We start from the raw sequence: 13,961 nt of genomic DNA on the forward strand, positions 1-13,961 counted from the left end.
GATGCTTTTGATTTCTCCTTGTGAAGTTTTAGATCTTGAAATCAATGTTGGGAGATGCCACAGGGTAGATGTTGTAGGGTATGCCCACATGCATTCCCTGTAAGTCATCTGCCCCAAAGATTGCTCACAGAACCTTTCCCAATGATAGATCCATCGCTGATACTTGCTGCAAAAAACTCCTTCCACTAGTCTTCAATAGAGACTTCTTCTAGCAGGGAAATGCAAATTGATGCCAATGGTTGGATTAAATTGCTGCAGCAGCCTTTGGCTGACCTCAGCAACAGACCTTTCTTGCCAGAGAAGAGCAGTAAAGGGACCAAGCATAACCCAAAGATTTTCTCCTATGTACCTGCTTCACAGTTGCCAAATCATGGGGAAGGATTGAATGGAAGTAAACATAATAGTAATGACATGGAGGGACTCTTGGGGCACATAGCTTACTCTTTTTTTCACAGCCAGAAATCCACCCTAAAAGAAAATCACCTGCATACCTTGCTATCTGCCTGTGCCCACTTTTGCCAGACTTTCTGGAGGGCATACTGCTACAAAACATCTGACAGAAGAATCAGAATTAGCTTCTGGCCAGAACACAGACAAGTAAGCCCTAAACAGATTTGGTGTCCAAACCCACAAAAACCCTATTTTTTATTTGGTTTTGGTTATTTATTCCTTTGATCATACAGGATTCAAACAAAAAATATGGAATTAAGTTGCCAGACTCTCTTCAATAAAGACGTTTTCTTATTTTAAAATATGAAGCTATAAATTAATGGCATTTTTAATGAGACTACTATTCATCAATATTTCTGAACTGTTTTGTGGCTGGTAGTGGTCACAAATGTAAGTATTTAATTTCTAGGATATCTTACAAATTTTTAGACAATAAAAAACCATCTCTTGAGACTTTATCTGTGTTTGGACTCACATCATGCAACAGATGATGACAGAGTTAATTATTTCTTTTTTTTTCTACTTGGCAGCACACACACTTGTATCAGGTTAGAAAACACCTCTATAGGGTGGCTGTGTTCAGAGCCCCACAGTATCAGACCTCTCAGCCTTGCCCCTTGTCACATTCCTTTGCTCCTTTTTCTAAGAAAACCTGATTAGCATCGTCCATACTTTAGCAGTCCAAAGCTCCTGACTTGTAAAGGTGTTTGCTATTATTTGATCAGCCTGGAAGCAATCCAAGCCATGACACTGCAGACTGGAGGCTGTGTGGTGGCAGAGCAAGGACATGTGGGATTGCAAGGCACTTCCTAGGCTTGCTGGAAGTCCTTTGAAAGTAGCACAATTGTCAGAGATATAAAAGTATTGTGTTTCTAAGTTTTAAAAGCAGACTTTTAACTTTTAACATTTCAAGCAAGTGGCATTTTTTTGTATTTGCTCAAGGCATGCATATGTCACCTTGTTTACACAGGTGGGGCAAACATTCAAAACACTTTTTAGCACAAGTGTGTTCCTCAAGTATTTTTTTTTTGTCTTTCTTACATTTTATTTCTTGACCTCCAGAGTGTTGTCCTTTTAGTAAGAGTTGTATGGTTTACCCTGAACGTTCACCACATTCCCATATATACAGATAACACTTAAATGAAAAGAAAATGTTCTTTTCACAATACAAATCCAAATTTCAATAATTTAAGCAATATTCAAATATATATCTCATATTTTCTACATATCATTTCAAAAGGGTAAGTCTAAGACAACGAAAGTGAAAGAGAAGGGTAACAAGGATAGAGAAGTGAGATTACACATTAGCAGTACCATTGGTAAGGAAAACTACCAAAGAGACCTAATGTACAAAGGCTGATCTGCCAAATATTCCAAGTTTAAAATCATGAATTTAAAAGTTAAGCAATGTAAAGAATAAATTTATTCTGAAATGAGCAGTAAAATGTATCCTAGACTTTCTCTATGAATTATCTATCAGTTGCATACAAAATACTAAGATCATCAGACATCTTGAGAATATTGTTTTCAAAAATAATTAATACCACATTAATGTTACACTCTCTGAGCCATTCAACAGCTTCCTAGGGCTGCAGCAAACTGTTCCCCTGCTCGGCCAATTCTCATGTGTTTCCCAAACCAGTCTCCTGGTTGCATTTGATTTGCAGTTTATGTAGCTTCATTCAGCTCCCATTGAAGTCAACAGAAGGGCTCCTGTAGAAGGCTTAGCCTGTAGTTTCTAGCACTGCACAAAACTCTACATCATCATAACATCCAGGGATATTCCCTGTTTACAGCCCTCACCACTTATCTCACAGAGGTAGCAGCAAGCAAGACAGTTTATCTGTATCCTCATCACTACTGAATGCCAAACACTTTGCTGACTGTTTTGATGGTTTTCCCACCTGTTTAGACAAAATGGCATATGCACACTGCCTTGAAAGAAAACAAAAAAAAAATTATACTTGCTAAAAATGTTTAAAGTTCAAATTCTGGTCTTGAACAAAATTATGTCGTCTCTCCATTCTTGGATATGATGCTGATAATTACGCTGATATTTACCCAAATTGTTTAAAAAATGTAGTTAGTACTCAGCACGTTTGTCAGGCAGTCCTTTACTCCAAATACCTTAAAGCCTAAATACAGGATGAAAAATCATCCAAGATTATCACTAGGTACTATCCTATAATACTGCTGTGCAGAGTGCTCTCAGAGTACATTCTTGGCTAGGTTTTTTTAATTTGTGAATTGCTCCAGGCTGAAATTGTGACTCCAGTTTTGTCTCAGATGTTTCTGGGCTGTTACAAGTTCTCCCATTTTGACCCAAATTAGTATTTAAATTTTGCATCAGAAAGACTCAGTTACTTAAATTTGAGTGTGAAGAATTGAGGACCACGTGCATGTGTTTTTATTGGCTGCGAATAGAAAAGATTGTACTCTTTTGGATGGACTTGCATGAAGAATAGCATTCATACACAAGGCAAGATACTAGTCTCAGAGTTGCTCCCAGTACCAGAACTGAAGAGCTCTTCTGAGCTTTCCAAACCAGACTGAACTGCTAGTGGGAATGCCAAATCATTGATAATGTTGTTTCTCTGGACTTACTTAGTATTAAGTTGTATGACTGATGCCAACCAAAGAATATATAAAACCCCTTCTATGTCATGACACAATCTCCATAATGTCACAGGTTTGAAATGAGATCCATGCCAACACAATTTGCTCTTTCTGATCCAGCTATGAGATAAAGCTTAAGTTGTAATCATTACTAGAGACACAGTGGAGAATATTAAATGTTCTGAGTGATCAGATGAACCAAAAGCCTATGAAAAAATACAGGAGTAATTTGCCACAAAAAACTAACATCCCTTATTGTCCTAGCTGTTGTAGTACAGTTTTAAGGACAAGACGTAATAAAGTACTTAGAAAATAGTCTGCAATATTTACATTATAAGGTAAAGGAGGGTGAAAAAACTTGACTTTAAAGTACAAAGCACTTGAAGAGATAAAATAGAGATCATTTCTTCTTTACATATTTATATTAGTCTTCATCTTGATAGTAAAGTACTATTTGTGCCTTATCTTTTTACTGAATAGGTACTGGAATAAAGAAAATAAATTTTCTTTTGTATGTTTTTTTTTATTCTGGAATCCCTTTTCCAAGTGCTTGTTAAACTTGTGGGGGTGATTACACAGTCACTGATACGGTAGTAGATAAGAAGTAACCTGAATTTAATTACCATGTGTATCCTCTCACCCTCATGGATTTTTCTTCATTGCTTCAGTGGATATTTTCCTGGTTTACACCAGTGTAAATGTAAATAAGACCAAAATCAGGCTCCAAAGAATTGCACAGCCGCAAACTAATAAAAGTTAGGACATAGTAAGAGACATTTGCATCTTTGTTTTGCTTACATTTGCTTAAGAAAGAATCAGAAGAGTTTACGTTGCTTTGGTAGCTATATTTTAAATATGTCATGATAAATGGATAAATATAGGCCTGTTCACACATGCACTAGAGGCGACAGTAATAAGATCTTGCCTTCACTGAGGGGAACACAGCCTTTACAAGCCTGAGCTAAGCATAGTAAGTGCCGTTTTCTGTCAGCATGTCATAGCACTGCTCTAGAATTTTTTGCCATTTGCCATTTTTGTCTTTTTAGTCCCATTTTAAAATTAATGTAAAAATAAATGTGGTAAAACAAGCAAAGGAGACATATTGAGAGGAGGGTGGGATGAGAGTAGGAATGCAAAGTGGAGCAGTAACTCTGACTACCCTCTCTTTTTGCTCTGCCATTTGGAGTTTGCTATGAAGGCAGCAAAGCAATCACTCTTTTATACCATTCTGAATAAAAAGCCATGCTGTAAACGTGTGATCCATCCTGCAATGGGCAAAGGGGGATATTTTTCCCATGACTTTATTTAATTGTGGTGTGCATCTGTGAGCTCACTTAAACCCCATCTGTACTCTACTTCACAAACACACAACCCAGCCTTCCCTGATCAGAATTAGGTATGTGTTGGACAACCCAACTTCTACATGAATTTCAGGGAAGTGCTGAGGAAGCTTTAAATAACCATGTCAGTAAATGTTCTGCTTATCAGCCAGAGCTCCTTAGAAGACTAATGGTATCTGTTTCTCAAAGAGAATGATTTCCTGATAATATTCTATATCAGGTTGCATTGAGGAGGGGACCTTGATTGGGTTTGGTCCTTTTTGTTCTCGCTGTTGCCTTCTGAGTAGTTGATATTTTGTCAGTGACAGAGAATCTGCACTATTTATGGGTTTTGCACTATAAAACTACTGCAGCCCAGTCACACGGCTTCCTTTCCTAAGCCATCTGTCACAGAGGTCTGGAATTTTATGTGAATGTTGGTTGTGCAGACTTAACCCAAGTTTTTTTATTATGAAAAATGTCATCAACTACAATATTTAGCATTTTACTTTACATTGGTCATTAAACTTGATTACTGTAGCTCTGTTTCATTGCTATAGTTACATATCAACTATGAAGCCAAAAAACACTGGGGCGATCATGGCAGAACTATATTGTCAGATCCTGGAGTGTGTGCTTGGCACTGATATAGTTAATATCTTGGATTTTTGTAACTAAGGTTTATTAATGCTGGTATAAAAATGTATTTGATATTATACAGATGGCATAAGATGTTGTGGTTACTAAGTTATTATCCAGGATAAGCTGCACTGTCAAATTCAGGGCTTAAAACTATCACAGGAGATTAAACTATTTACTAAAAAGGGGCAGAAAGATATAACCAAAGCGTCTTAGTATGAACATATTAGAAGTGTATTTACTTCCCATAAATATAATAAAACATCTCTCTCTTTAAGCTGTATGATTGAAAATCTGAACTTTACTATGCAAGAGAAACAAATATAAGAGATGCCTGAGTTTCTGAACCAGGGGTAAGCAGATGGCTTGGTAGTGCTTCGGTCTAGGTGGGCGTCTGTGTTAGGCTCATGGATACAAAATGGTGTCAGGCTGCCTGAGTGAGGAGAGGTCATTGGGCCTTAAATCGACATCTTCTACCAACATTTCCCTTCTGATTGAAAATATTTAATCTGTCACATTTTACCTTTAAATGAGTCATCACTGGCAGTGGTAGAAGGCAAGACTGCATGAAGGAAGCTTGCACCCTCAGTCCAACCAGGGTGGTCATGTCACACTTTCAGCACAGTGGGACAACTCCCTGTTTCCCCACAACTATGTTTAAGATCCTCAAGCAAGAATAAGTTTTACTGTCCTATCTTTAACCATTAAATAGCTGACTTAATCATTAAGCCCAAGCAATATTTAATGGGAAGAAAGAGAAAGGAAATTGTTCTGCCAGTGTTTTCCTGAGGAAGAGATCTAAGAAAGATGAAAACACTTGCCCCCTGGACATGCCTATCTCTTCTCCATTTACAACAGAACATCTAGGTGATTACACTATAGGTTTAATTTTATATTGCTCAAGGTAGGAAGTCTCAATCTTGTTTTATATCATTGTTTCCTACAGTTATGCAGCAGCTAACAAAATTAGCTCCAAATTCCCAAGTGTTATCCAAGCTTTGTGGGAACACAAATAAAAAGTAGTAGAGATGACAATGGCAGGAAGACACAGAGCATTGTTAATTACAGCATTCTATATGTGTAGATCTATGGCATTGCTATTTATCTCTGTAGTCTTCGAATGTTTTCCATCTTATTCAGGGCAATACACTGTTATCAACTGCCCCTCCAGAAGCCACCTTTCATCTCTTCCCCTACTTGACTTCAGTAATTGTTGGCAATAGCTAGTCTTTTATTCATCTCTATGTACAAAATATGTCAATATGCAATGTAGCATATTGAGTATGAGGGGAAATTTTTTGTAGCTTCCATTAGTAAGTTGCACTTTCAGCAGCTTTTTGTCATTCCAAGAAGAGGAGTTTGCTCCCTTTTTCTGTGGTCATACAGGGTAAGGCAGAACACTGAGGTTTCCTTCCCTTGTACTTCTTGTGCAGCTGAGTAGCACTCACCCCTTGTTGTGAGCTGCTCTGGACAGAGAAGCTGGTTCTCTCCCTAAGTCACACACCTCTACAATTAGAGGCTGCTCTTTGTGTACTTCCCATGTAGTAAAGGCTTTGTTAACTCATGCAGAAGGTTTCCATCAGATGAACCTCCTCAAGATCCTCCTGTGTCTCCCAGTCTAGTGGTCTCAGTGCAGACCCATGCCTTAGCAGCCTAGTCAAATTAAGATTAAGGCAATATGTTATTTTGAGTGGGGCAGAAAACCCTAGTGAGAATTTCTCATATTGTATTACTTTTAGACATATTTCTTCCCCCTCCTTTTCCCCCCCATGATGCAGATGTTGTAATGTTTGCAGGGTGTGGGGGGAAGGGAGGATATGTAATAGTAATGCTGTTGATGACCTAAACAATGCATTAATGCTTTTAACTGTGAATTGGGGTCATAGTTCTCTGTAAGAGTGAAAAGATCAAGAAGATTTAAAGCTAAACTTTTTTTAAATAAAACTAGATTTAGGGTGTATAGGTTATGGTTTAGATGCATCTTATTTAAATTCTACTTACTATGTTTAAGCTGAGATGCAGGGATACCATTACTGAAGCTACTCTTAAGTCTGCCTAAGAGTTGGACATTAACTGCTATAAATCGAAAAGCTGGGTTTAGATTCAGATAAATTTAAATAAAAGCGTGCATTTATATTTATCCTTTAAAAGCACCACATGGTTATTTTACAGACTCACCATGTCCACATCTAAACATGTCTCTATTTCCTGTTGCATGTCAGGGAGCTGAGATAGAAGTGGATGAAAATGGCACTTTGGATTTGAGCATGAAAAAGAATCGAAGCCAAGACAAAGTTAAGCCTCTCACTTCTTCCAGCACAGCACTTCCCACTCCTTCCTCTTCTCCTTTCAAAACAAGCAGCGTCCTGGTAAATGCAGCCTTCTACCAGGCTCTTTGTGAACAGGAAGGCTGGGATGCACCAATCAACTACAGCAAGACCCATGGCAGAAAAGAAGAAGAAAAAGAGGTATTTTTTTCAGTTTGTGAGCAACACTTTCCCTTGGATGAGGGACTACATGACGGCCTTTGGGATGACAAATCTAGTGCAGTTTAAAAGGAATCAGTTTCCACAGGTAGAGGCTTGTGAATATTGACTTGTCTTTAATGGTCTCTTGGTCATTGCATAAAAATTCATTACTCACTTTGAAAAATCTTGCTCTCTAAGCCTATTTGCTAATGTCTAGAAGTCTCTAAGATAAGGAGTCAAAGGTATCCATCATTAGAGACTCCTTTTTAAATTTTGTTCCTAATGACTCAGACCTGTAGCACAAACACTCAAATAGACTAGGGATCGCTTAGGAAAAAAACCCAAACAAACAAAACCAACCCAAACCCCAACAGACAAAACCAAACCAAGGCAGTTCTTTCATGCTGAAACAAAAAGTAATTTTCCACACCAATTCTTCATAATTCTAGATACCTCATTATCTGTGCATTTAAGCATGGGCTTAAAATCTTGCCTGCAATATTCTTTTGATGGAAAACTTTTTGTTTTGTATTTTACATACTTCAAAAAATCTCTGCTAATGAGTCTTAGATCTCCAGTTTGCAACCTCTACAGCTAGCCTTCTATAGTGCCACTTCCAACTCAGTAATTGTCTTGATTCGGTTTGGCTTCTTGCTCTTTCATGTCTGTTTATCCTATCTTGGTAACAAGGCAGCAGAGTTTCCTATGGCCTTTCTTTCTTATTCTTATATTTGCTTGAGAGTTTGGTTTTATTTTTTTCTCTTAAGCTTGACTGTCAGAATATGGACTGCTTGCATTCCTCTTAAACCACCACTTCTTTAAAAGACTAATTAGATAAAATCCTGGTAATTCACATAGACAAGCCTAAGTGATAGCTTTCTGAAACAGACTAAAAGATGTCCCAATTAGGACACTTCAAATACTTCACTCCCTATTTGGCTTTATATATCAAATAATAGCATTTGAACATTATATTTATTATGAAATTACCTTTTGTTCAAGTATCAAAACTGATGCTTCCAGAAGACATAGGTGGGGTAAATCTATTTAGGGCTGAGGTTAGACAATCCTGGCATCCAATTCCAAAACCACCTAGAATTAAGAGATAATTCAGTTATGTGAAGAAATGTTGACACTGGGTAGGCTGTTGCAATGTGACTGCTGAAACAGCTTGCATTTCTTGGGGGCTGGGTTGTCTTGAAGAGCCTTTGCAGTCACCTCTTTGGGGCTGATGATGGTCTTTACTTCAACAATGAGAGCACAATCTCTGTATCAAGGTTTTGGAGTGGGTTTGACATGAGGCAGGAGGCTTAGGGCTCAGGCTCTTCCCCACTCTTGATGCACAATGAGCAAGCACATTCAGCTTTGAGAGGACTGCTTTTCTGCAGGGGATCAATCAGTGTCACAGACTTGGCAGGGGGCCTGTCCTGCCACTCCTTCTCATGAAAGTAGGAGCACCTCCACATTCCCCCATCCATACTTGATCTTTGAAAGGCTGTGATGGGTGGCTGGCTGTTTTCCTGTCCCTTACGGGCACAGGGAACTGGAGGCAGCTAAAATACCCAATGAGACAAAAAGGTCCGATGCTTTCAGGTACTGGTACCCCTTGCACTTGTTGTTTTGACACTATGCTGTTTGTCCCCAATTGAGGATCTGGCCCCAGACCTCTGCTGTGAGCTTTTGCCCTCCCAGGGAGCCTTGATATATCCAGTGATGTCAGGGCCAGAGACTCTATTTTCAAAATCAAAGACTGGCAGTTATCCTCATGCAAGGAAAATGACTGATTATATGTATTTCTAATTCATTGTTATCTGGTTCATATGCACAACAGTTGCTTAATTTTGGTGGTAATTTCCAGAAAATATTGTCTCTCTTTCTCTCAGCAAAATAGCCTGTCCAGATGCCCCCTCAAAAAAAAATAAAAAATTCTGAATTTGGAAAAAGCTCAAAATCTCTCCAAAAGGAAAGCACCGAGAAATAACTGGAGCTGTCAGTTAGTTCAATTGTCAGTTCTCCAAAGATTTCAGGGCTTAAAAATGTTAAAAGTGCCAGATGCTATTATCTGTTATTCATGTTACCATTATGTTCTGGTCTTTGCAGAAATCAATATAAACTTCCATCTGTACATTAATGGAGTATCATTGCTTGCTTTCTTTCTGTAGTGTGCATGCATGAATACACACATGCTCTTTGTAGGAAATAGTAGTGTTTGGACCAATTGGTCTAGTCCTTATTTTTCTTTAGTCAGGAGTTCTTCAGATTTTTAATAGCCTTTAATTATAGATCCATTCAAATGGGAAAAGAAAAATTATACATACAGTTGGACTTGACTAGCTGTGACAGCCATCACCTAAGACACCAAAAATTGGGAAGTGCTAAAGGTGTTTTCATAGTATCATAGAATCAATCAGGTTGGAAGAGACCTCAAAGATCACCGAGTCCAACCCTACAGTGATTACTAGACCATGGCACTAAGTGCCACATCCAGTCTCATCTTGAAAACCTCCAGGGATGGTGAATCCACCACCTCCCTGGGCAGCCCATTCCAATGCCTGATTACTCTCTCCATAAAAAATCTCTTCCTAATATCCAACCTAAACCTCCCCTGGCTGAGTTTGAGTCTGTGCCCTCTTGTCCTACTGCTGGTTGCCTGGGAAAAGAGACCAACCCCCACCTGACTACAACCTCCTTTCAGGTAGTTGTAGAGGGTAATAAGGTCTTTCTGAGCCTCCTCTTCTCCAGGCTAAACACCCCCAGCTCCCTCAGCCTCTCCTCATAGCACTTGTGCTCGAGTCCCTTCACCAGCCTCGTTGCCCTTCTCTGGATCCACTCCAGCACTTCAATATCCTTCCTGAACTGAGGGGCCCAGAACTGTACACAGTATTCAAGGTGTGGCCTTTCAGAGGATTGTCTCTCTGTCTAAAGCTAAATATCTGGAGAAGCACACAAACCAAGACATGATGGTCGACTCTCAGTCTTAAGTGCGGAGGAATAAAAAGTATTTGGTCTTTATTTCTGACATACTTGTTTCATACAGATGCAACCACTTTTGAGCCATGTGTAGTGATGCAAGGTCCTAGAAGGCAGAGTTTCAGTATTCATTTGCCTACACTTGCTTTGCACTGTCTTCTTTTTGCATCTTCTAAACATCTGAAGATTTCATGCTGCTTGAGTAATACCAAGTGTTCCTCAAGGTGCTAAGACAATGCAGAAGTCACCTGTTTATATCCCTCCCTCATTCCTGTGAGTTGTTAACTAGGACACAAACTGTATACCCACTTTTGTCCTTACTAGATGTTTTTCTTTTTCAAGTCTACTCTGTGTAGCAGTTATCAGACAGGGACATGATGAATAACTCACACACAAGTTTCTGGTCCATCTTCAGCAAAAAATCAAGAGATATCTTTTGTTTGGAACTGAAGTGACATATATGAAAATATTCATATATTCTGCAGCACAGTTATGGCTACTCTGGCTTGCTGCAAGTGCATCCTGAGGTACATCACACAGCTCAGGATCACAGCAGAGTGCCAGATGTCTTTCCACCATTCTCTACCCCAGGCTTCTCTCAGTTATACCTTTGAGAAGTGGAAGAGGTTGATTTGGGCCTGGTTTTGATACATAGATAGGATCCAGCCAAGGAACACACTAAATCTTTAGAAACATAGCTCTGGTCCTCAGTTGAGTGATACAGATGTAGCCTGTCAGAGTTCGATGTTAGAAAGGAAACGGATAAGCCAGCCTTACATTACATTACATTACATTACATTACATTGCATTACATTAAATGAGAACCATTTTAACCGGGTTTTTTAAGTTATTTTTACATCTGATCTCTTCCAGCTGGCAACAGGGGGTTACCATTTTGTTGTTTCTTTGGGAAGGTTTCAATTTCACTGTAACTTATACTGGTGATGATCCCTGCTTACGCTTATGTGTAAGAAAAGTAGATCAGAACTTGAGGACAGAAGTAGTCAGGAATTTAATTCCCCATTGCACAGCTGGTGGTGGCACTGGAATCAAGCTTTAACTCAATATTGGAAAAGAGTCTTTGATGTTTCTTGACTCTTGAACAAAGCTGACATCCATTTTTCCACTTCAGTATTTTAGCATTTTAGTTTCCATGTTTGGAGACTTTCAACCATTTATTATTTCTGTACTAACATGTTATCAAGGTCTTTCATTGTTTTTAATTTTCTCTATTGCTCCTTATCTGAAGTTTTCCTTTAGAAATAAAACTCTAGAAGCCTGAATATATGAGGTTTTTTCTATTTATTGAAAATACTCAATAATTACTGTGAAAGAGCGTTTAGAAAAGCTGACTATATGTATTTCTGCTTCCTATATTTGTAGCAGATTATATTATTCCCAAACAAACTAACCCCACAAATGTGGTTGCAAAAATCAGTAGTAATTGATATAGCAATAATATGGCATCATTTCTATATGTATGTGTAGTGTGAGTTTCCGTAGGCAGTAGGTAGCCAGTACCAGAAAGCAGAAGGAAGTCATATTGAGGATCCAGCCTCCAAACAGGCAAAGATGAGCTGCCAGAATTGAGGACCATATGGAAGCTTTATCAGAAGAAACACCCCTGCAGAGCTTACAAGTCCCATTAGGCAGAATCTCCATTTTCAGTCCAGATTCTACTCAGCCCTCCATTCTGTGTTAACAGCTCTGCAGACATCCCTGCCTCTCTGTCCTGGCATGTTTGTCAGCTGCACAAGCCCAGAGCATCTATGGCACCAGCCCCATGAGTTTAGCAGGAGCTGGGACCTGCTTTCAACCACAGGCAGCAGTTTCTGTTCCCACAGATGGTAATCTCTGGGCAATACCTACCTGAGTATTGGAATGGAATCTCAAAACCAACATGAAGTCCCAGAAGGGATTAATAGTTGTTCAATAATTGATGCTATAGGCTTTGGAGATTTCTTGAATGATAAAATAGCCACAGAGCATCCCTCCAGAAAGCAACCACTTATCTTTCATAAAAGTAATAATAACTGAATAATTGAATTAAGTCTCAAAACAGTATAAACCAAGCTATTGTGAAGTGATCAAAGAAGATTTTCAGAAAACAAGAATGTAATTTCCTTTCAGGACTCCAAATATCTAAAATGCTTTCCCAAGGGAGTGAATACTCACGGTTTGTACTATCAACCAAACAGCACTGTAGCAGTCATGATTGTGATCTACAAATAATAAAAATTAAGAACTACCCTTAGCAGCCTGCTACTATAAAAATTCAAAGGGGGTTTGTTCTTCTGAATTTTATTTTAACAAGAATCTGCTCTTTGAATAAGATATAGTTCCAGTCTACAGACCTAAAAAGCTTTGCATTTACATATGCTTATGTAAAAGAGGGTTTTTTAAAATTAATTATTGCAATTTTATAATTCACAGTTCAATGATCCTCACTTCAACTGTATACAAAACTCAGTCATGTACTTACACAGAAAAAACCCAAGAACATACTTGCCAAAATCTTGGTTTGCTCTGTATATTCAAAGATCACTCTTATTTTCTCTGTGTACATTTCTTTGGGTTTTATCACCATTTAAAAAATCTGAACCAAATTTTCTGTATGTACAGCTAAAACCAGCATCTAGAAATACTTTCACAGCATTTTTAAAAGTCTACCTTGGAGAACCTTAACTTTCTTCATTTCTCTCCATCATTCCTTTTCTTTTTTTTTAAAGTTTTCCAAGAGGTTCTTTTCTTGCCATGGCAAATTATTTCTTAAACTTATGGGAGGACTTGAAGAGAGAAACCTTTTGTCACACTCTTAACTAATGTTTCAGAAAGATCCAGTGAGCTCTCCAGAAAACATGGAGGAAAAGAAGTATCCAGGAGATGTCTCCATACCAAGTCCTAAACCCAAGCTCCACTCAAGAGATCTCAAAAAGGAACTAATCACGTGAGTCATAAAAAAATGCCAGATTCTCCTTTGCCTTGGTAAAGACTGACTTCACCATTGTTCTGACTTCTGGTTTGGAGCAGCTTTGCAGGAGAAGGGCAAGGAGAATTGCATGGTTCACTTCAGGTAGTTAGTTCCATGTTGTGGGTATGCAACTGGGTAGACATGTGGTTTGGAGCTGAGACAAGACAGGGTAGACCTGGGGGTCTGTACAGATTCATGACTAACTTTATATTGGGTGCCACTCCTTATTCCTCAGACAGGTAACAAATGGGCAACAGATCCTTCTACAAGACAGAGTTTCAGAGCATGCTACAAATTGCCTCTGGTAACACATAATTAAATAAACTTTAATTGGACAGTCATCATTATAGATTCACTGTTGAGAACTTGTATAGAAGTAGTCAGGATTTCACAGTTAGGAAACATGAACAGTTCATAAAAAGGCAAAATGCAAGAGAGAAACTGCCCCAGAGTTTTAAAACCTGTAGAAAATCTAGGTTTAAATTCTTTATCTGCTTCCTTCCAAGATGAGTTAGTTATTCTGTCCTG

At 38.5% G+C, this 13,961-nt stretch overlaps 1 protein-coding gene across 1 annotated transcript in view; it reads left to right on the plus strand.

Moving 5' to 3' along the window:
- Nucleotides 1–13,961, plus strand: part of ST18 (suppression of tumorigenicity 18, zinc finger) — a gene marked incomplete at its 5' end in the record, with an annotated part of 49,624 nt that overhangs the window by 19,785 nt on the left and 15,878 nt on the right. The window contains 2 exons of the mRNA XM_009070450.1: nucleotides 7,247–7,492; nucleotides 13,294–13,409. Of these exons, the coding sequence (XP_009068698.1) occupies nucleotides 7,247–7,492; nucleotides 13,294–13,409 (362 nt within the window). The remainder of the gene's footprint in view (nucleotides 1–7,246; nucleotides 7,493–13,293; nucleotides 13,410–13,961) is intronic.

Source organism: Acanthisitta chloris, unplaced genomic scaffold (genome assembly GCF_000695815.1).
Source record: "Acanthisitta chloris isolate BGI_N310 unplaced genomic scaffold, ASM69581v1 scaffold5332, whole genome shotgun sequence".
In the NCBI taxonomy this organism is placed as follows: Eukaryota; Metazoa; Chordata; class Aves; order Passeriformes; family Acanthisittidae; genus Acanthisitta; species Acanthisitta chloris.